Genomic DNA, 21,738 nt, shown 5'->3' on the forward strand with positions numbered 1-21,738 from the left:
GAAGGAGAAGGCTAGATAGAGCAGCGGGTAAGTGTGGTAACCTTTTACCCTCTGAAAATGCTGCCAGGCAACAGCTACAGAGATAGGGGTGCAAAGCAGGGGGAGTTTCACTAGAGTGGATTTTATTGCTTTGTCATAGGATATGCACAAAATGTTTCCAAATGGCAATGCCAGGATAAGTTAAAATATACAAGAAAAAAGACTGATGTCTCATTTGCATAAACATTTCTTAAGCTTTTCTCTGTACATAAATCGTGGCATTTCTTTATATTCTCATGCTACCTGGTGGAAATGCCATGATTCTTTTGGTTAGTTGCAATCAGTGCTTTTGCTGCAACAAACTTATTCAATGAATTAAAATGTCACATGCAGTGAAAATTCATGGAGAATGTATAGGGTGCAAGTCAAATGGAAATACCTGGATTCAAACCTAAATTGAATGGGAAGATTGTGCTCCAGATTTACAAAAAATTCTATTCATCTTCTGCGAGAAGCCTTGGTTTTCTGACTCAGCTGGTTTTGCAGTTCAGTGTTGCCCTGGTGACAGCACAGTTCAAGCATGTATTCTTGGAAAAAAAAAAAAGACAATCATTAAATCTGGCATGGGCAAGGCATCTAGATTTCACTGCATTTACATCTAAACCGATTCAAATGAACATCTTCATCTTCATTTTGGGGAACTGATTTTTCTGCTTTCATGGCTGAGAGAAGCAATAGTAGCTCTTTTGAATGTATGGTATCAGAACTGTGCTCACATCCCATGCTTTGGGAACTTCCTGAAAGAGTGAAAACATCAAGCAGTTCCAGATAACAATTTTGAAGAGACAGAACTCCTTGAGACCATTACCTTAATGGACTGATGAAGCAGAAGAAACAACCATTCCTGAGGATTCTTCTTTACTTGGTAATAAAGTCTGTTCCTCCATCTTCCCTTTTAGTCAAAGAGAGGTAGGAGTCCCACCCACAGTATTGTGCCTCTGATATTTCTTATCAACCCCCCAAAATCACTTGACCTGTGATTTGGGAATGCCCCACCATCTAATATTTTCAAGTACGTACAGTCTTTGAAACAGTTAAGTGCCATGATGACTACTATAAGCAGGTATCAAATGTTGGGATATTTTTTTTTTCTTTAGTATTGAGTACTGACATCAGCATTCCTGATTATTTTATTTTATTTTATTTTATTTTATTTTATTTTATTTTATTTTATTTTATTTTATTTTAATTTTTTATTTCTCTTAAATCTCTAGGAGACTGTGGGTTTTTTTGTTTCTTTATAGAACATAAAGTAAACATAAAAAGTGTTTAATAGTAGAGGACTAGGGAACAAAGCGAAGCAGTAGATATGTATGGTGATGAATAGCTGTTCATGCTTTTCCTCTGTTTTGGACTGTTTCAGTTAGCTCTCTCCAAGACAATCTGCTCTTTTATGAAACTATACAGACATAGCCAGATTTTAGCAGAGATTGACAGCTGTACTTCAGTTTCTGAACTGTCTAAAATAACACAAGGCTCAATAATCTCGCTATCCATTCATGTATTTTAGAAGTACTGATTTTTATTTATTTATTGCTTACTTGTTTAAAAGCAGGGAAAGTGTTTTTCTTTTATTTGTTTTTATATATTTTTAAATGCACAAAATTTATTATCCTGAATGAGATAGAATTGCTTGATACAACTTTATGACAGAGAAAAAATATCTTGTCATCTACAGTTTGACAAAGGTTTCCTTCTTTGCCATCGGAACGTTATTTTGTTTCAAGAAAGATTTGACATTCCTTTGTATCAGTCATTTTGATCATAGAATCATAGATTTGGGTGAAATCATCATCTGAGTCAAGCAAAATTTGTATACATGATATGTTGTTCTGGAGATAACCATACATTTTTACAAATAAGTTATTGTAAACAACAACAACAACAACAACAAAAAACCTTACAAACATGTGATTTTATGATTTAATCCACTCGTTAATCAGGAACACTTGCTATCAATCTATTTTATTTTAACTGCATCTGTATACACATTTGATTTTATGGGGTTTTGTTCAACTGCACTGTTAATATAGTTACACAGAACACATATATTGGATTTTCTAATTGCATTTTCTTACCCAGTCATGATGGTTCAGGAGCTGCCAGTATGCCAGGTGTAGATAATAAAGGCAATTTTGTGTGTTATTGAGTGGTGATCTGTGGAAATTAGATCACTATGTTAACTACAAAGCCAAACAGAAATTGAAAGCAGTAATAGAAAGAAGTCACTTAAAAATACTGAACAAGTAAAGTCAGAATCAAGCAGTCAAATGAACAGTAAGGTATGGGCATTGTCTTGTCAAAGTTAGTAATCTTAGATGCTGTTAAATATTTAGTGTGGTCTATGTGATCTGCTTCTCACAAACTCCTTCTATAGGAGGTCTTTATGATCTAATAGCTGCCTGTGAATTTGGTACTTTGAGTTAACAGAGTAAATATTCTTCTCTAACCATAATTGTCATTTGATAAGTGTCCTTGTGCAGAACAAAATCATTCTGGAATAAGACCGCATTTTTTAATTATCAGCCAGCTTAGATATGGTAACATATTCTGTTCCCAATGGTGAGATGGGAAGAGACCTGTGATCTGTGGTGGCTGAATTATAATTGCCCTGCTATTTACTTAAATGGAAGCACTCACAGATACAAGGGGACTTGAGTTTGACTTTAAATAAATAAAGCGCTATTCAGGAAACATGTTTGAACACAAATGCCCTATAGGAAGGTATCTTGAAAAGAAGTAGGACATTCCTCTGCTTATAAAACACACTAGAGACATTTGTGACCTTTAAAGGTATCCATAATTTTGCCCTCTAACTTTCTAAATCCATGAAGCTATTTAAATTACAGTAGAGACTCTGAAGAAAACAGATTAATGTTAACTTTTACAATCAGAAAGGAAGATTGTGTATTCCCACTGCTCATAACCAGTGCACAGAATAAAATATTCATGTCTGAAATAATTGTAAATGACCCTTTATTACACCAAATGAAATTCTGGTATATAATGCAGCTATTATATTGACTCATGCATTTATTAATTCTTTCTTATTTTAAAACTACAATGAAAAATGGGAACCATGCATACATTGACACATAATGAATGTGGCCCAGCAAGCTTTTTTTTTTTTAAAAAAAGGAATGAAATATACTTGAAAGTGAGAACCCTCTTGAGAGCTTGAAAATTTTACTTATTTATTTCTTTTTAATCAATGAGATGTCATCATATGCCTTAAGTACTTTGTTGAAGGAGGACAGGAAAATCTATGGCCTATATGGAATGTTTTTCAAATCACAGTGTATGTCATCGTTTTTACTCTTCACGGTACATAATGTACCTTCTTTTTCTCTTTTACAAACAGAAGCCATTTTTTTTTTTTTTCCATATTTTTTCATTTGCCTTATAGCTTTTCATGAGTCCAGTCGAGCTTAGAAATCAGTCACTACTGAAAGACAATGTCTGATCCTATAAGCAGTTGCTTTGTGGAGTTCCCATTGCCCTTACTGACTAGAGTCATTGCCAATAACTCCTTGAGCTTCCACTGATTTTATTCATTTTGTTTGTTTGGTTGGTTGGTTTTTGGGTAAAGTGAGTACAAGAGTACAAGGTCATTTATAGACTGCCTCTCTAAGGCTCGTTGGTATTGTGTCATGTCTACAAACATAGACCCAAACACCAAATCAAGTCATTATTGATGACCAGAATTTTTCTCCAACTCAGACGTAATTTTGCAGATAGGTTTCATCTCTTTTCATAGTTCCAATGGTCCACACTAGCATAAATTCAACTTTATTTATTACCTAGCTGTAGGATAGAATGGGACATGGTGAGAAAATCAATAAATGGAATACCTCTGAACAGGTACGAGGTCTTAAGCAGATGAATACTTCTGAGCAATCTCTAGGCTGCTCTCAACTGCAGCAGGAAACATATCTATGCTAGTATTAAAAGGATGAAAAAGTGCCAAAAAGTTATTTTACATAATTTTTTCATTCTGTTGTTAGCACTTTTCAAATTTAGCTAAACGTGAAAGGGACAAAGTGCATGTTTTAAGAAGGTTACAATATATGTTTAGTGCCTGGTGGATCAGAGTGCTTGAGGGAATGGATGCAAATTTATATTAGAAGATATCTTTCTTTTTGAGATCCTACAGCTCTTAGGTTGCATAAACCTTCATTTGACACTTCCAGTATCGTTAGCAGAAGTTTGCTCAGTAAAGTCTGGAGGGTGATATCCAAGACCTTTCAATGTAGTTATTTTCTCAAACATCTAATGCTTGAGCAAGATGAATTATGAAAGCTCTTCTGAAAGTTTTAAATGAGGACATTCCTGTTTGCTTTAGAAGAGGTGTTGATCATCATAGTGGTGAGAGATGACCAAATATACTCTCTACTTATTTCTAAAGCATGTATCATGCCATTACAAAGTCACAAATGCTAACAAAAACTTGTTCGTTCTTTTGTTCATTCATTCTTTCTTTTTCTTTCTTTCTTTCTTTCTTTCTTTCTTTCTTTCTTTCTTTCTTTCTTTCTTTCTTTCTTTCTTTCTTTCTTTCTTTCTTTCTTTCTCTCTCTCTCTCTCTCTCTCTCTCTCTCTCTCTCCCTCCCTCCCTCCTTTCCTTCCTTCCTTCCTTCCTTCCTTCCTTCCTTCCTTCCTTCCTTCCTTCCTTCCTTCCTTCCTTCCTTCCTTCCTTCCTTCCTTCCTTCCTTCCTTCCTTCCTTCCTTCCTTCCATCCTTCTTTGATAGAGAAGCATTTTAGAACAGTTTTACTTTACAGCATCTCTTAAACAGGGCAACTTTGTATTGAGTGTAATAGACCCTGACATCTGAATCCACTTTGCTCCCGGTAGTGCTGCGGTATCGGGTAGCTGTAGCCATCTCCTGGTTACCACAGGGTGAAACCCAGAGTGAATTCTGAATTCCACCCACCAGAAACCATTCCTCCCCACTCAGCCTTTTGTTCCTGTTGAGGCTGATCTGAAGGAGCTCTTGCAGAGAGCACAGGGTGGGGTGCCCTGCACCACCAGGACGGGTTTGGATGCTCCGGGGACCTCGGGAGGGATCCAGCACCATGGAGAGCGCCGGGCGCCCTCCGGCCCTCGGAGCCGGGTGGTGACAACGAGGGGACAGAGAAAAATCAGGGGGCAATTTCCATCCCAAGGCTGATCGTTTGTGCGAGGATCCGTCAAACAGAAGGTCAAAGCATGACATTTGGCCTCCTGTGCTATATTTTAATCCGAGGAAAGGACTGAGCTATTTTCCTGACACTAACGGAATAGAAAGCACGTTTCTGTGTTCATCATGCTCTTCACATCGCGTTAGACTGAAGGCAAGTGAAGCAGTAATAGATTTTTGTGTCCTCGTTACACTAAGTGACAAATTCATCTGGCAGCTGAGGGCAAGGGTTGCAGCTACTGGTTACTAGATCTTGGATTAAATTAAGAAGCTGAAAGAGACGAGGTATAAAGGGGAGGAAGCGACACACTATGTTCAAAAAGATCCATTCTATATTTCACCCCAGCTTCCACCGAAGAAATGTGACAGATGACATCCCTTACTGTGATGGCACAGGTTCTGCTGTCAGATTGATCCGCAGCAGTTCTATGTACGTCCTTGGAGGTGAGCAGGAAAAAGTTGGTGAATCACTAAAAAAATGCAAAAGTACATCCAGCATCGACTCTTGCTTCCAGTCAAAAGAGGAAGACAGGGACTGGATGTATTCTAAGACTCAGGACTGCTTGAAGTACTTGCAGGATCTGTTAGCCTTGAGGAAAAAGTATCTTGACAACATCAATAACTTGAAATCCATGCATAGGACTGCAGATTCCCCAACATCCACAAAATCATCCAAAACTGGAAAGAAGTCATTTCTCCTACTTCCTTCCAAAGAGTCTTCTAAGGTAATTCTGAAGACCTAAGAACTTTTGTCATGTAATTAGTCCTAAGCCATGAAGCAATTAAATGTATGACTTCTGCTGATTTTCTGCCTTACTGGTTTCAGCTAGTTGTCTTTTTATTGTTACATCATTTGGAATACTACTAAATACTGTAAGATTCTTTCTGAGTAGTGTGAGGTCAAGTATAAATGACTGATAATGGAAAGAAACGTATGTGTTTGGAGGTATGTGAAGAGAAAACAAGGAAAGAACTATGAGAGTATGGGAAGTATCTGAAAACAAGTTATGAAAAAGAGAGTACTGCTCTCTCAGTACTCTGACAGGCTACTTAAGTGCCTCAGAGTTCTCTGCTATGGTTATTTATAGCTGTTAATGACCACAAGCACAGTAAATCCCTGGGTTTACTGGCAGCCTTTTCATTGGCATAAAATTACTTACAGAAAATAATTGTGAATTCTTTGAAACAGCTACAGTTTTCTCTGACTGGTCAGGTAGCTTGTTAGTGCTACATTTAGCTATGGTGCAAGTTCTACTGATAGCCAATGAAGAATTTTTAGGGGTTTCTTTCTCTGTTAATTAGTAAGCTGTTGAGTAGTTGTGAGGCAGACAGTGTAGTTCTTTACCCTTGGCTGTAATGACACTGAAAAATAACACTGAATTTTTCATGCAGATTATTTCCATGTATCCTAGAGAGAAAAGCAATGCAAAGCTTCCTCATGGCTGCCTTTTACAGATCGCATGTCACTAGACAGTTCAGCAGTTAATTTCACCATGGGCTTGATTCAGTGAGGAAAAAGGAAAGAATTGCAACCAGACCTGCTTTGGCAGCAGGCTCACAGGTTACCCAGTGCAGACTTTGAACTGGATATTAGCAGGGAAAGTGGGAAGAAGGTACATATGGCTGACCTACTGATTAATCCATGTGGACTTTACCAGAAAATTATTTCCACATTTAGATGTTCTGTCACAGCATAATGTCAGAATGGCTGAGGCTGAGCTCTGTTGCAGGCATTATTTAACCAAAGGACAAAACTCATGTTTTTACAGCTAGATGCCACATTTTTTTCATTTTACTTCTTGATTTAACACCCATTCAGTCAGCAGGAATTTTTCATTTGGTTTTATTGGGTTTTATGTCATCTTTTTAATGCTTTGAGTGGTGATTCTCAGAAGCTGGGAATAAAATGTGGGAAACAACACTCTGCTCAGGGGGCTGGAGAAGACAAATTTTATAAAGACGTTACTATTTAGGCCTAGGAAAACATCCAAAGAGAATGACTGAGATATGGGAGAGTGGTTTGCTGGTGCCATGTGCCAGGCGACAAATCTCAAGACTACAGATACACAGTTTATGAACTGACTTTTCATACCATCACACAAAGGTTGGCTTGATACAGGGGAGATTTACAGCATGCTGGCTCCCCTGATGAGCTGAGCAGTGATGTAATGGAGCAGAACATAGCTAACCACTAGATAAGGGGGGAGAAATGAATGCAGAAGAACACTTAAACCAGGAACCAGAAGGCTGAGAAATAGATTCTGCCCAACTAGGCTTCAGGTAGCATTGTGACTTTCTGAGATTTGCCACTGAAAGTACCAGTTAAAAAAAAAACACCAGAAGTTTAACTCAGGTTTAGCAAATATGTTTATCTCCCACAGGATGAGGCTAGGAGTGCAGTCATCTTACTGTGGCCAACAAGCTCTTTTGCACCAAGAGCCCTGATAGCGGGTATCATGGTAACTCTATGAGCCTTCCCCTCAGGAACATCAAAAGGAACATATGCCACCCAGTGAATTATTCTTGCTGACATAAATGGCAGGGCCACAGCTGTACCACCCTGACTTTGCAAAAATTAGGAAGAGGTCAAGAAGACTTCCAGACCATCCAGAATACTCTGTTTTGTAACTCCAAGTTTTATGTTCATATACCACAAAGTTGATTTTACCAGCAGGCTTGAGTGGCTTTGTCCCTTACTACCTGTTTTTGTTAAATTACCTGTCATTGGGCATTCCCTTTTTTTTTCCTCCTACCTGCTGTATGATTAATAGGAATGTGCTTTGTCCAGACAACATTGTCCTCAGGGCAGTTGTAGTTGTAGTCTAGATGCAAGTCCCAAAGCCTGGACTACAGGCTGCTTGTGGATTCAAAGTTTGCCTCTTGGGACTACTGAGAAAAAAAGAGAGGTGTGTCAGATGCTGGAAGTACACAGACATTTGTCTGGTATGTCTTTTAAACAGTAAGGGCTTAGTAATATCAACCATCACTGTTCTCAGTCAATGTGTGGCAGCTGTTATCTCTTAGCTCTACAGAGGATGTCAATCATCCCATAATGTCAGGAGGGGAAGCCAACTCATCTGTCTGCCTCCACCATCCCACTAATGGGGAGCAAGCTGGCCCTTTAAAGATGTGATACAGCATGTATTTTTTGCTTGTGTACTTGAAACCCAGGACAGTACTTTCCTGACTTGGAATTGCTCTGGCGACATGCCTAGCTTGGGTTGGAATGGAAAATACACAGCCCTTCACTGGGCAGAGCCCCCATGAATGGCAGAAGGGTTCATCCCACATGGTCCTACAGAACTGCTAACCGAGGACTTTATGACTGCTTCAGCATTTATTGGCAGACGTGTACTTTTTTATCAAGACAGGCTCCTAATTTTAAAACCCGTGGCTTTCCTGTGGGAATTATCACAGTGTTGAATGACTCACATTTTAGCACACACAGTCCTTTTCCATTTCAAAAAAGACTTCAGCAATTTAGATCTGGATTCATCTCATCTAACTTAGGCATTTTAATAATATGCTTAAATTAGTAACTAAGTTACCCCATGATCCCTTTGCAGTTAAGGGACAGAGCTGCCTGCAGAGGGGAATTCAGCCTACCTAAGGTCTGACTCATCTTCTGAAGGCACCAGAGCCCTGTATTAATTAGAGAAGGAACCCTATATGACTACATTTCTAATGTGTGTGTCTCATTAGGTGCCTACTGCTAGGCAGAATAAATTTGGCCACAAAGCACAGCTGTCACCTAGCCACCCAATTAAATAGCTTGATAAGGGGATTCTGAGGGATTTTATAAAATCCTGCTGGCAGTGCCCAAGTGGAAGATGTTTCGTGTTGAGCACGTAACAAGATGGACACTTGTTAGGCTGCTGGTCTGCTTTCTTTGATGGCTGCTCTGGAGTAGTCTGGACCCATGTCCCTTTCTGGCAGCTTGAAATATGGAACCAAATACAATCTTTGCAACTTCCTTATACAGTTCACTCATTAGGAGGTAATTTTGCCCAACCCTTAGCTATTTATTTATTATTATTATTATTTTATTTTTAACAGGCATCTATGGAGAGAAGAATAGTCCCACAGCACAGTTCAGATATAAGAGAAGCAATAGCATTCTTTGACTCTGTTATTGCAGATCTGGATTCAGAGAGATGGCGGAGAGTTCCTGACACGGATTTGCCAAACGTGGATGTTGATTTTGATGGTAGGGTATAAAACAGACAAAATATTAATACTTCTAGTGTGGGACAAATAGAGGAAAGAGTGGCAATGTAGTTCCATGTTTGTTTATTTAAAGGACACAATTTTCCTCCCAGAGTTACTTCCCAAATCCAGGAGTATTACATGCATTAGGTGAAACTACAGTAATACTTTGCTTGATCCCTATTGAAAGGGTGCAAAACTTTTATTTGTGGCTGTTATGTGAAAGGGTGCAAAATTTTTATTTGTGGCCATTATGTGAGCAAACGTAGTACATGGAGTGCTAAGGTACTGTTTGTCCTCTGCCCAGGGTTAAATTCCACCACTGCATCTCTACCCTGAGCTGTTCTCAGAGAAGAGCTATGAAAATGTCTCATTCTCATTTTTCTCATTGAGAAATCACAGATTCATAGAATCATAGAATGTTTTGGGTTGGAAGGGACCTTGAAGATCACCTGGCTTCAATGTCTCTGCCATGGGCAGGGACACCTCCCACCAGCCCAGGTTGCCCAAAGCCCCATCCAGCCTGGCCTTGAGCACCTCCAGGGATGGGGCACCCACAAGTTCTCTGGGCAGCCTGTGCCAAGGCCTCACCACCCTCTGAGTGAAGAATTTCTTCCTTATATTTAATTTAATTCTCCCCTCTTTTAGTTTAAAGCCATTCCCCCTTGTCTTATCACTACACCCCCCTGACAAAGAGTCCTTCCCCAGCTTTCCTGTAAGCCCCCTTTAAGTACTGGAAGGCAGTATAAGGTCTCCCCAGACCCTTCTCTTCTCCAGAGTGAACAACCCCAGCATCCATCCCAAATGGATGGATGTTTTCTCTCTAAATAGAAAAAAAGTGTTCCCTTAGAAGTTAGTCTAAATAATGGTATGTTGCCATAAGAAAGGATGGGATTACCTGACTAAATGAAGAGGTTCCCATCTGAACTCATTATCCATCTTGTATAATCAGTGGAGAGAAACCGACTTTCCCTTTGTTTGTCTGTGCTTTGGCTTAGACTAAGGTAAATACCTGAAACAGGTCAGGTTATTTTTGCCCTAAAAATGTGTGCAGGACTTACTCTGACACATGTATTTGCACTGCAGACATTAAAATATTAGATAAGATGAATCCCACCCCAAGTGACATCCTGAAGTGTAAAGAGGGTGAAACCTATCAGTAAGCTTCTGGTTACTCAGGAAGGACCCAGGAACCACCTTGTTCTCTTACTGTACATATGAATATATCACTGGCAAACTCTGTTAACTTGGGATTATCTTCTGTTTTTCAGTTGCTAAGAGCACACGTGAACACAGTTTACATTCAAACTGGATCCTTCGTGCTCCCCGCAGGTACTCTCAAGATACTGCCCAAACAGCCAAGGCTGCAAACCAGTCTCAGAGAAACAGCCAACGGAGAACCACTGGCTCTAGGAAGAGGTTGGAAAGGCATCCCATGTACTTGCCCAAAGCGGTGGAAGGAGCATATAACACATTAAAATTTAAGCCCAAAACACATAAGAGAGAATATTGAAAGAATATTCCATCTTCAGCTGAAGACAGAACATATTAAGTGAGGCACGAAAGAATTGCTTTTTTTAGAAAAAAATAATTAATTATTTATTTTTTATCCCAGCCCATCTCTTGCTCTCTAGAAGTCACATGTGCAGTCACTGAAGGTTCTTTGTGTGGGATGTACTTTAAGCCATGGCAATTCCAACGCTGGACTCATTTGAGTGTTTAACTCATTGAGTTCATTGTGCCTAACAATACTGCTTTGTCATTCAGCTTGGGGGGAACTCCAACCTGACAAGCCTTTTTGTAGTGCTGTTATTGAAAGCAATGATTCAGAGATTGCCTGGTGCAGTAATTTTTATTCAGACTCCAGTACTGTAAAGCAATTCAGCTAAGACATTGTGATCTTTTGCACCAGTGTTTGCGTCTTCAGAGTGGGAATGCAGAATTTTCTCCATTTTTTGCATGTGAAAATCTGTATGTGCCATCATTGACTCTGTGGCCTGAAAATATACAGCAGCACTGAGGTACAGGCAGGCTGTGGTACAAGCAGAAAAGGTTGCAGAGAATCAGCATTGGAAATCTAATGTTGCTTTGAGGAATTGCTCCAGTGTGTTCTGGAAAGAAAAAAAAAAGAAAGAAAGAAATACCCAAACTATCTTGTACTCTGCTTACTACTGGGAATCATTCTGTACTTGGATACAATGCCAAGGGATAGTAAGCATGCATAAATACATGCATAAATGTGTACAGCTTTCTTTCATATGGTAACACCCAGATGCTGAACGAACCTTATCCAAATGCTAGGAATACAGACAACCCAGTGAACGTGAGCTTAAAATCTTGGAGAAGAGCACTTGGTGAACAAATTGAAGGAGATGTTGTTCTCAAGGGCAGAAGATAAATCATGAGCAAATTCATTGCATCAGCATTAAATTATAGCCAGTATTTGGATTTCTGCTAGCTCGTCATTAAAAGTACATATTAGGAAGAACACGGTCTAAAGCTGTTCTTCTTCAGGCTCTTTTACCTTAGAGGTGGTATGTGTTACATGTGATATTTAGAACTGTTAAGACCCATACTCTGACTATTTTACTGATGTACAGTAATGTAAAAATGCAAAGAATGTGACATGAAGCTAAGACCCTGTGGATGTACTAACTAATGCTCTCCCTTCAGAGGGAGCATTACCTCTCAATACCTGAACTCCTACCATAGGAGTCAGCCTGAGCCACAATCCCCTGCTCAAACTTTGCCTTAAGAATTTGCTAAGATGTTTGGGATCAAGTCGTTAACTTTTTCATCTGATGTTGAATTGGTTGTTCACTGTGGCAGATAGATCATGGCAACGCTTGTATGACCAGCTGGTGATTTCCTCGTGATTTCTTGTTTCTACAGTTGGTAGTTTTTGTGCCCACAGCCTTGGATAAATTGCCTGAGGCACTGGCCATCCATAGCATCCATCTGATATATCATAACCATCATAAAGCTTGTAAGCACTACATAATATTTGGCGAGTGGCAATTCTGCTGATCCTGGTCCTCGTGACTTTATTCAACCAGCATTTCTGCCACAAGGTGGAAGTACCTCTCTCAGATCTCACTGATCAAGGACACTTTTTGTCATGAGATAGGAGAGTGCCAAAGAATATATGCTCCTCTATTCACAGCTGGCATCTCCTGTTCGATTAAAGCATTTTGTTTATTTTTCTAGTAGAGTTTGTGAAGGGGAGGGAGGAATTGTTTCTGTAGTGCTTTAATCTTGGAGGTGCTTTTGCCACTCTTAGTCTGTATTCTTCTGAAAGCAACCAGTTAAAACAACATCACTAACACATCTTTGTGTAAACTAAATTTAAATTAAGGTCTGTGTTTTGCTTCCCTGCTGTTGGTGCTTCCCACAACTAGTCTGTGTACAGATAGCATCACTGCCTTTGTAACTACCCAGTCCTGACCTGACTGCCCTGACCTGGGCATTGCAACTGTCTTTAGAATTGTTCTGACTTTGATGTGGTCGCACAAGGCCACTCACGTCAGCCAGATGGGAGAGGCAGAGCACAGCCTGCTCCAAACACAGCCCCCTTGCCTGGGGTACCTCAAGGTTGCAGCTCTACATGTGTGTGAGGAAATGGGGGCTGCTGCACTGTTTTGGCAACTCTGACACCCTGAAACTCCTCTCCAAGCAGAATCTCACACCGAAGTTGTGGAGGAACAGTTTTCCTAAGTGTGTGGTCACTTTTTTTTTGCTACTGGGACATGAAACACCGAGAGATGCTGACAGAAAACCTCATCGTCATTTTGATGTACTGTAATAGAATTAAATGTGCGTAATTAAAATACTGATGAAAGAAGAAGAAAAGGTTTCCAATCGTGTTCAGCCCTGGGGTATACTTTGTATTCATAGTGCCAAGGTTTTACTCACTGGAGTAGCCGATCTTTTTTGCTGTTGCTTCATGGATGCACTATGGTGTGCAAAACTGGACTGCTTCAGCATGTTTGAGCTTCCCTGTAACTTCTTGTCCATCCTTATAAAGCTGCGGTATTTCTGGTCATCTCTCTGTGACAGAGGGTAAGGGTCCCCCTGCTGTCCAGCACACAAACTCCAGTGTAAAAAAAAGGATTGCTAATTTTGACTTGGATTCTGTGTTTTCTTCTTCTTCTTCTTCTTTTTTTCTTTTTTTTTTTTTTCTTCTTTTTTTTTTCTTTTTTGTTTTCCTTTCCTTTTATTTTTATTTTCTTTTCTCCAAGCTCACTTCAAGCCTATTATAATTTAAAGAAATCTTAATTCAAGTAATCAAGAAAAGAAAACAAAGCATTTTCTTTCTGAGGACATTTTCTACCTCCTAGTCCACAAATGTAGGCTTCTTTATTCTATTCTCTTTCAGTCATCTCAGGCCTTGTGTGCTCCTCAGATGGACAAGGCTCAGCTCCACCAGGAGAAGGAGGTGGGAGCTGGGGGTTCAAGCCCAGAAGATGGTTATTCTGATACCTAGGACAGCCCTGTTTAGCAGAAAGGGAGCAGGTGAGAGGAAAGGGGAACATTTCCACTCCCTGTGATGGCTGCCTCCTCAGAGAAGTCTTTCGTGTGGATGGAAGTGGCCTCTGTGTTACCCTAAAACTAAAATGTGCCTCTGCCTAGCACCAACTCCGTCTAGGCAGCTTTCCACTAAGTTTCCAGGAGCAGTTGGTTGGCCTATGAAGGTGCCTGTTGGCTGCTCTGAATTATACCCTCCAAGCCTTTGGAGACAGAGCTGTCTGCTCTGGCAGCAAAGGGAGCCCCTTGGCTTTGTGTAGGCCCTCTAAATTACCTTGATGCAATGTGCGGTTATTTTCAGGTAATTAATTAAGAAGCTACTACAGGTGCCCTGATGATGCAAACTGCACAGAAGAATTATTTATGACCGGCAGAGCTCCGTATGACCTAGATCCCTTGCAGAGATTAGTAGTGAGGCCTTTCAGTCACGTCCCCAGGCTGTGACAATGAAATGAATAAACTCAGGGCATCTACCGATGGAGGTTGCTGTATGTGAGCGTTCCCAACAGCACTGAGCTCCAAAAGCTCTTTTCCAGAATGTGTTGGAGTAACGGGCAAGATCATTAGGAGAGTATCTCTTATTTCATTGTTTCAGATCCAGCTCAGCTGAAGTAGTGGGGTATTTCAAGTTCCTTTACCTAATGTCATTGCTGACCACTGGCCTCTGGCTATGAATTTCGGTGACGCCACAACCACAGCTGTCTGTGAGAAACTAGACACTGTGTGCAGAAACCCAATAACTGAAGAGAGATGAAGTCTGTTGAAGAAGTCATGTCCTAGGGGATTCAAAATCATTTTATTTATACTATCCTTCTGTGTTGAGCAAGTCGGTGTAACCACAATGAACGTAAGTGAGCTGAAATTGCAAGTGTCTTTGGCAGACATAGAAGAAATATAGGCAGCTAATGGAAAGTTGGCAGCTGGACAAGATGTGCACTCTGGTTTGAATCTTTCAGTGCCATAAAGTTACAATGAAGGCAGAAGGTGTCAGCACTGCATTAAGTGATGCAGGAAGCCCTCCAAGGTAATGCATAGCAAAGATATACGGTTATCTGCAGCTCAGGACTGAATGGGCTGCACAAAAAATATTAGATTAGCACCTAGTGGATGTCTTCAAAATTTTCACAGCTGTAGGGACAGTCCATAGCTCTTCATGGGCAAATTTTGGACAATTCCTGTTCTGTTTCCATGGTGGCACAGGTCCACAAAGAGAAAAAAAAAAAAGCAATGTGAGGATGGCTGGTCACAGCAGGGTATGTTTAGGGGGCTTTTGCCACATTTTGGTCTACTAAGTGATCTATTAAAAATTTATCCACCCTTTTTAAGGCAAGACCAGGCATCAATGCTTAAATGGCTCAGTGATTCTGATACCCTGACACCTGTCAGAAGATGAGAAATGAGGTGACCAGTTAGAGAAAATGCAGAGAATATGTGGAATTAGAAGTGATATAACCCACTTTTAACCCTTTTTTTTTTTTAATTATTTTTTATTTATTTTTATACATGAGAATGAAAAGGGAGCAATCCCTCAGCAAAAAGCCTGTGACCAGTGCTAGGGAGGCATTGCAAATACCGTGGAAGTGAAATGTGTGATCAAGACTAAAACTTTTACTAGTAAGCACTGTGAACTGTCACTTATTTGAGAGCAACAGCTCTTGAAGAACTTTACTGGAAATGCAGCTAAAACTGTCCCTTGGCCACACGGTGGCAGTTCATTCCTAGCTATTCTGCAGCCCTCCTATTTCTGTGATCAGCAAGAGAATTGAGGATAAAAGGAAAATGGGAATGTTTTGTTCTGCTTCATCAACAGAAGTTAGTGTGTGTATTTGTTATTCACTTCTAGGCTGTTGAATTGACAAACACTTGTTTGGCAGTTTCCAATTAACATTAGCTCTTTAAATGAGTTTATTCTTCCAGGGAGATTATTTCCTTAGGAAATAGATAACCGTGACATCATAGGAGACACCAAGACCTCAGTAAATCACATCTGAGATGCTGACCACTTGCTGCATCTGGAAGCAACTGGCCAAAATAATGTAATTGCCAGAAAGTATGCATTCTCAGGCACGGAAAACACAGAGAGGGTTTAAAACTAATAAGCAGAGGATTTGAAAATTCGAAGTTTAGTCTTGAGATAGAACTATATTAATCTGACCTGATTTTGAAGTTGCTTCCAAAGCCCAGGAGAATCCATGTATGGGATTACCACCATTTTAGGTCCTGTAATGCTGTTATTCCAGAATTTGTTAATCCAGGCAGCTGGTTAATCAAAAGCTAACCTGCTCCTACTATTGTGGTTTCCAGATAATTTTTATGTGTTGTGCATGCACTCCAAACTTTTTGAGGACTTTTTTTTTTTACTTTTTTTTTTTAATGTCCTTACACAGGTTATGACTACATACTGGCAACATGAACTTTCATTAATTCAGATGGTTGTATGGTCCCAAGGTGTTCAGATTAATAAAGTTCCTTGCATTAATAAGGCACAGGTATAATGTCAGTGCTGGAACTGCTTACTCATAGGCTTTCAGTCTGGACTTCTGGTTTGTTGTATGACATTGTTAACTAACAAACACGGTATGGTTGTTTTCAGATACTGTTTTGGGGAGCAGCAAAGAGAGAAGGGGGATAGATAAACAATATCTTTTTTATTGTTTGTAAATTAGATAAATAGATATTAAGCTTCTTTATGCCTTCATCTCATTCTTACTCTTCAGTAGCTTCACTTTTCAGTTTCTAATAGGCAGAAATATTTTTTTGTCCCCCTCACCACAACAATATAGATCTTTGCTGCACTAGGAAAGTGAACAGATCAGTCAAAGGACTCCAGTGTGAGCAGAGCTGAGCTGTAATTACAGCTGAGTAAATTGAAGTGAGTGTACTTGGGATGAGATTTTCAGCTGTCCTTAGTGGGATTTTCAAAAATCATGTAACCAGCATCAGTGGTGACTGTCAATTGCACTGGTGCCTGTTTGCTTTTGGAAAAGATGGTTTTGAGCCAAGCTTGAGCAGCTCCACTTTTAGGAATGAAATTAGACTGAGATAAGTCCAAAATTAGCCCAGTCTGGCTAACTTTAGGCCTTGCTAACTTGAAGCTCTCAAGTAGTGCAATTCTGAAAAAAGAAATCTTCTGAAAAAAGGAATCATCCCACACCTTTATCAGATTTCCACAGCCCTTGCCACCCTCTTTGAGCAGCGCTGTTGGTTGTTACTGATGCTCCCATGTAACTAGTGCCCTAAGGATTTGTTGATAGTGTTCCTAGAAGTGCAATTACTCACAAAACTCGATTTTCTATGAAAGCCATGTGAATATGACAACTGCTGCTGCTCTTATATTCACACAAGTATGTCCGAAGTCTCTTGAAAAAGTACCCCTGTGCCAGGGAATGCTGCATATGTCAATAAGGTGTTTTCCACAGGCAAGCAACGACACACCACACATCCTGTTCCTTAGGGGATTTTTATGTTGAAGCAAGATTTGGAAGAACAGAGACTGATCTCCCTTACTTTGGTAGGTCCAGAGCTCTTCTGTTGACTTTAGGGGGCTGAAAGGAACCAGAAGATAGGAAGGAATTAATTTACCTAGTAAAGATCCCAGGGTGAAGAGATTCAGTTTGAACATTTCATTTTTAATCACAGTATGGGTCATACATCTCATATGGTATGATGTCTTATGGTGACAAAGATCAGCATGACTTCCAGGTGCAGCTGGTACACAACTTGTGGAGAGTTTCTGGTCAGCTAAGACTGGGCAGGTAGTGGGCTGCCTTTGACTGGGTAGACATGCACCAAGATACACACAGATGGACTACATTTGATCTGGCTCAACAACAGCAGTTGAATAAGTGAGTAGCACACTTCCACAGTCCATGGGTTTCAAACCCATTCTATTAAAAATAATATCCACCCCATCCCCAACATCTCCTGAGCAACTTCAGATTTTCACCCTGAAACACAATTCAGACTCAGGCCAACAAAAATACTTTTCTCTTTGTTTTCTTCAGAGCAATATGCTCTCCTGCTCTCCTGGGAAAGGAACGGCAAATAATGTTTTTGTTTTTTTTTTTTTTCTTCCTTTTTCTTTTTTTTTTTTTTCAATTCACTGTGAGTCTCACAATCCTGTCTACCATCAGCTCTAGACATTCAAAACTGAAGTGCTACAAAAAAAAATAATTAAAAGAAACAAAGAAGAAAAGAAAACTCACAGTCGGTGTGCCAGAACAGCAACAAGCAGGAGCAACTTGGTCTCAGCTCTGTAAAGAACTGAGAGCACCTGCCTTGCAGAAGCTGCGAGCAGACAGCCAAAGCATGGTAAGCTTCTTTCAGCATCACTGCTTAAGATGAAAATATGCGGTGAGAGAACACTTTAAAAAAAAAATCAATAGCAAGCTTTGTAAGTCAGATTTAAATGCCAATTGTGGTGTGGTTTTCCCAAACAAAATAGTTGCTTTTCACTCAAGTCTGATATGAGATCCATTAATTTCCTTTTTTTATTCTGTCAATAGTTTTGCCATATTGGTTCTAAAAGGGTTCAAATTACCCAGAGATGATTTTCTTGTAACTGTCTTTAATTACAGTCTGGCTTCAAAATTTACTATGTTTTCCTTATGGAAACTTGGAATACTGATGTGAAGAATTTAGGACTGGGGGTCAAAATGAGGAGAGCCATTAAAAAAACAAATGTACACAAGACGAGGGCATTGCCGTTTTCTTTAGAGGGTTGCCATTACATTTTAACTAGTGTTTCAAGAGCTCTGTTTTTCCCCTTTTATTCCATGAGGTATAATATGTTAATGTTTTCCCTCCCTTTACTATGGATTTATCAATTCCTGTCTGAAATCTCTTATTATGGAGAACTTTGGTAAAGGGACCTGGGAAAAAACTTGATTACATATTCTGTCCTCCAGAAGAGAAACACTGGTTCTGGATGGGGACTTTTGTAATGGGACTGAAGGGGGTTAAAATCTGATTACGTAGAGAAAAGGATTATCAAAAGAACTGGGGCCCCCACAGCTCTGCACTTCAAAATTATAATTAATTCGCAGCAGCCTGTGCCAAAATTCAGTGCTGAGTCATATCCCCTTAGAAGCGGAGCGGATTGTGCTCAGTGTAAATCAGGAAACAACTCAGAAGAAGCAAAGACATCCCACTTCAGCAGTGACAGATGCATTTATCCATGAGATTAATAGTGCCTTTACCTTCTGCCAGGTTCACCTTTTCCCTGTGGGATTTCAGTTGTTGCATATGTGTTGGACATGCTGGACAGAGTCCAACAGAAGGCCACAAAGATGATAAAGGGCCTGGAGCACCTCTCCTGTGAGCAGAGGCTGGGAGACCTGGGACTACTCAGCCTGGAGAAGAGGAGGCTCAAGGGGATCTCACCCAGGGCTGTGAATACCTGCAGGGAGGGGGAAAATACATACTTAGGAGGGATGTGGCCTTTAACAGGAGGGTTTCCTGGACCAGTGAATGGGATGGTGCGCCTCTGTCCAGGTAACCTTGTGCTATGCTTCTATCAGATCTCGTAGGTCTTGTAGAGCTGCTGGGACAGTGTGCACACGTGTGTGCATGTCTGTGTGGGCACAAAGCCAGGAGCCGTGGCTCCTGTTTCATTGACAGGAAGGATGATTTCATTAACAGACCGTAGAAAGTACATTTGTAGCTCAAAACAACAACAAACAAACAAAAAAACAATGACCCAACCACCCCCCCCAAAAAAAAAAAACACAAACCCACAAAACAAACAAACAAATAATAAAAAACAAAACAGAACAAAGAAAAAAAAAAAAAACAGAACAAAGAAAAAAACAAAAACAAAAACAAAACAAAACCAGAAATCCTCACAAGGTTCACAGCATGTTAACAGAGCCTACTACTTTTTGGACATACTCTTTGTTCAGCAGAAATGTTCAATAACAAGTCCGTGGCAATGGACATGCTAGAAGTGTCGATACTTATGGAAAAATGAGCAGAGACCTTTCTCACTGGTAATTTTTGAAACAACAGCTTCAGCAGCTGTAAGGTGGTTTGCATGGCACACAGCTCTGCTCCCTGAGAAAGAATTTCCATCCCAATCTGCATTGCTTGCCTTAATTATTAATATGAAGACTAAACACAGACAGATGGCAAAATAAACTCTGTTAGGTTGGTGTGAATCTGAAGTTCCTTCCACCAACATAACTGGGAGCAGATATTGAGCCAAAACATATAGAAAGCTCTTGATGTGAGTCGGAGTTGTCACAGTTTGCACAAAAAAGATCCGAGAGTCAAGTTCTTGGCCTCTGGGTACTGTATATCAAAACGGAATGGAAGGTGACATTTGTGGAGGTTTTCTGGCTCCCTTCAGCATGCACACACATGCTTAGGTTGGGCCTCGCACTCATTCTTGTCTGAATCTGGCAACTTTCTTTCTGTGCTAAGCCGATAGTAGTTTTGTCATTCAGATGTTTACTTGTGTTGTGCCTGTGAGCACGCCAGAAATGCTCAGACTCTTCTGCTTGCACTCAAATTTTCTGCTCTCAGCCTCTGAAATAGGTTTGCACACAGTGTGTTTTGTTCCTCCTCCTTCTGTCAGTACAACAGAATTTCTCCAGTAGTGCCTTTCTGCATTAACATCAGGAGAACAGGAGGAGAAATGTAATGATAGATATTGGCCGAAACACAAGAGCATGCAGAGAGAGAGCTAGCTGGTGTAAGAATCCTCTATGAAATGTAAAGAAATGCATGCACCTGAATTCCTCTGGAGCATGGTATGTGGGCTCACATTCAACCTGTGTAACTCTGGTTGGCACAACCCTTCCCATCTAAAGATTTATGCATCTAGTATAAGCCATGCCTAAGCTCCCTGTGCTCAGCATGGGCTGAGAGCCATTCATACAGGCTGTTCGTCTCTGAGTTAGCACGGGTAGGATGAATCACCTTCTGAAAATGCCTTTCTCATGGTCTATAAAAGGACTCTCAGCAATTAGCTCTGATTTACATGCATGGCTTTTAGCAACCCAAAGTCAGGTGGAAGGAATTGCAAATCTTTTCTTCGCAACACGTGTGAGATCTTAGAGCAATATGCCATTCAGCCAGATGGCTGAATATCCAGACATGCTTGAATCCAATGTTCCTGGTCATAAGTGGAAAGGAGTCATATGCTTAAGCACACTGTGGGTAGTCTGAGTACCTCTGTCCCTACCTCCGTAGTTTTTATGCTGTTTTGCTGATATTTACAGGGCCATCAGAAAAGGATCGCAGATTAAATTAACCTCAGTAGCTGCACTAGGAAGAAATTTGAATTTACTGTAATCTGCTTTATGCATTTACTTGGTCAGGTCTAGAAGTTAATCATGACAAACCATGTCCACATGAGGAGCATCATACATGTAGGTGGATAAGAGTGATATTTAATGTAGGTTAGGTCACCAAAAGATGAATCCTCAATCATGAATGTTCATTGTGTAGGGGAAAATTTTGTTTATTGTGACACAGTGGTGTAGGTCAAGGTTTTTGGAAAATTCCTCTGATTTTAGATGTTCAGCTTAAAACACTTGATCATCAAGTCCTTTGAAATATTTCAGACTGGTTGTCCAACACCTACCTTTGAAACCTTGATGGTAACTGCTCCTCTAAACTCATATCATCTTTCTTTCCTTGTCATCCTTTGCATACTCCCATTGTGCCAGAAGTTTTTTTTCCCCATAGCATTTTTGTAGCATCTAACACAGCAAGGCCAGAGGCCTTGAGAAGTTGCTCAAATGCAGAAAATGCAGAGGAATGCAAGCTACGCGCATACTCTGATGAGCCATT

At 40.2% G+C, this 21,738-nt stretch overlaps 1 protein-coding gene across 1 annotated transcript; it reads left to right on the forward strand.

Annotated features, from left to right (window-relative positions):
* Positions 1-5,525: 5,525 nt before the first annotated feature.
* LOC311206778 (uncharacterized protein C13orf42) lies at positions 5,526-10,933 on the forward strand (the record flags this gene model as incomplete). Its single annotated transcript, XM_084282473.1, has 3 exons — positions 5,526-5,939; positions 9,271-9,421; positions 10,692-10,933. The coding sequence occupies 3 exons, from the start codon at positions 5,526-5,528 to the stop codon at positions 10,931-10,933; spliced, it is 807 nt and encodes a 268-aa protein (XP_084138599.1).
* Positions 10,934-21,738: the final 10,805 nt, after the last annotated feature.

This window comes from Netta rufina (assembly GCF_964035555.1).
Source record: "Netta rufina genome assembly, chromosome: 1".
Classification (NCBI taxonomy): domain Eukaryota; kingdom Metazoa; phylum Chordata; class Aves; order Anseriformes; family Anatidae; genus Netta; species Netta rufina.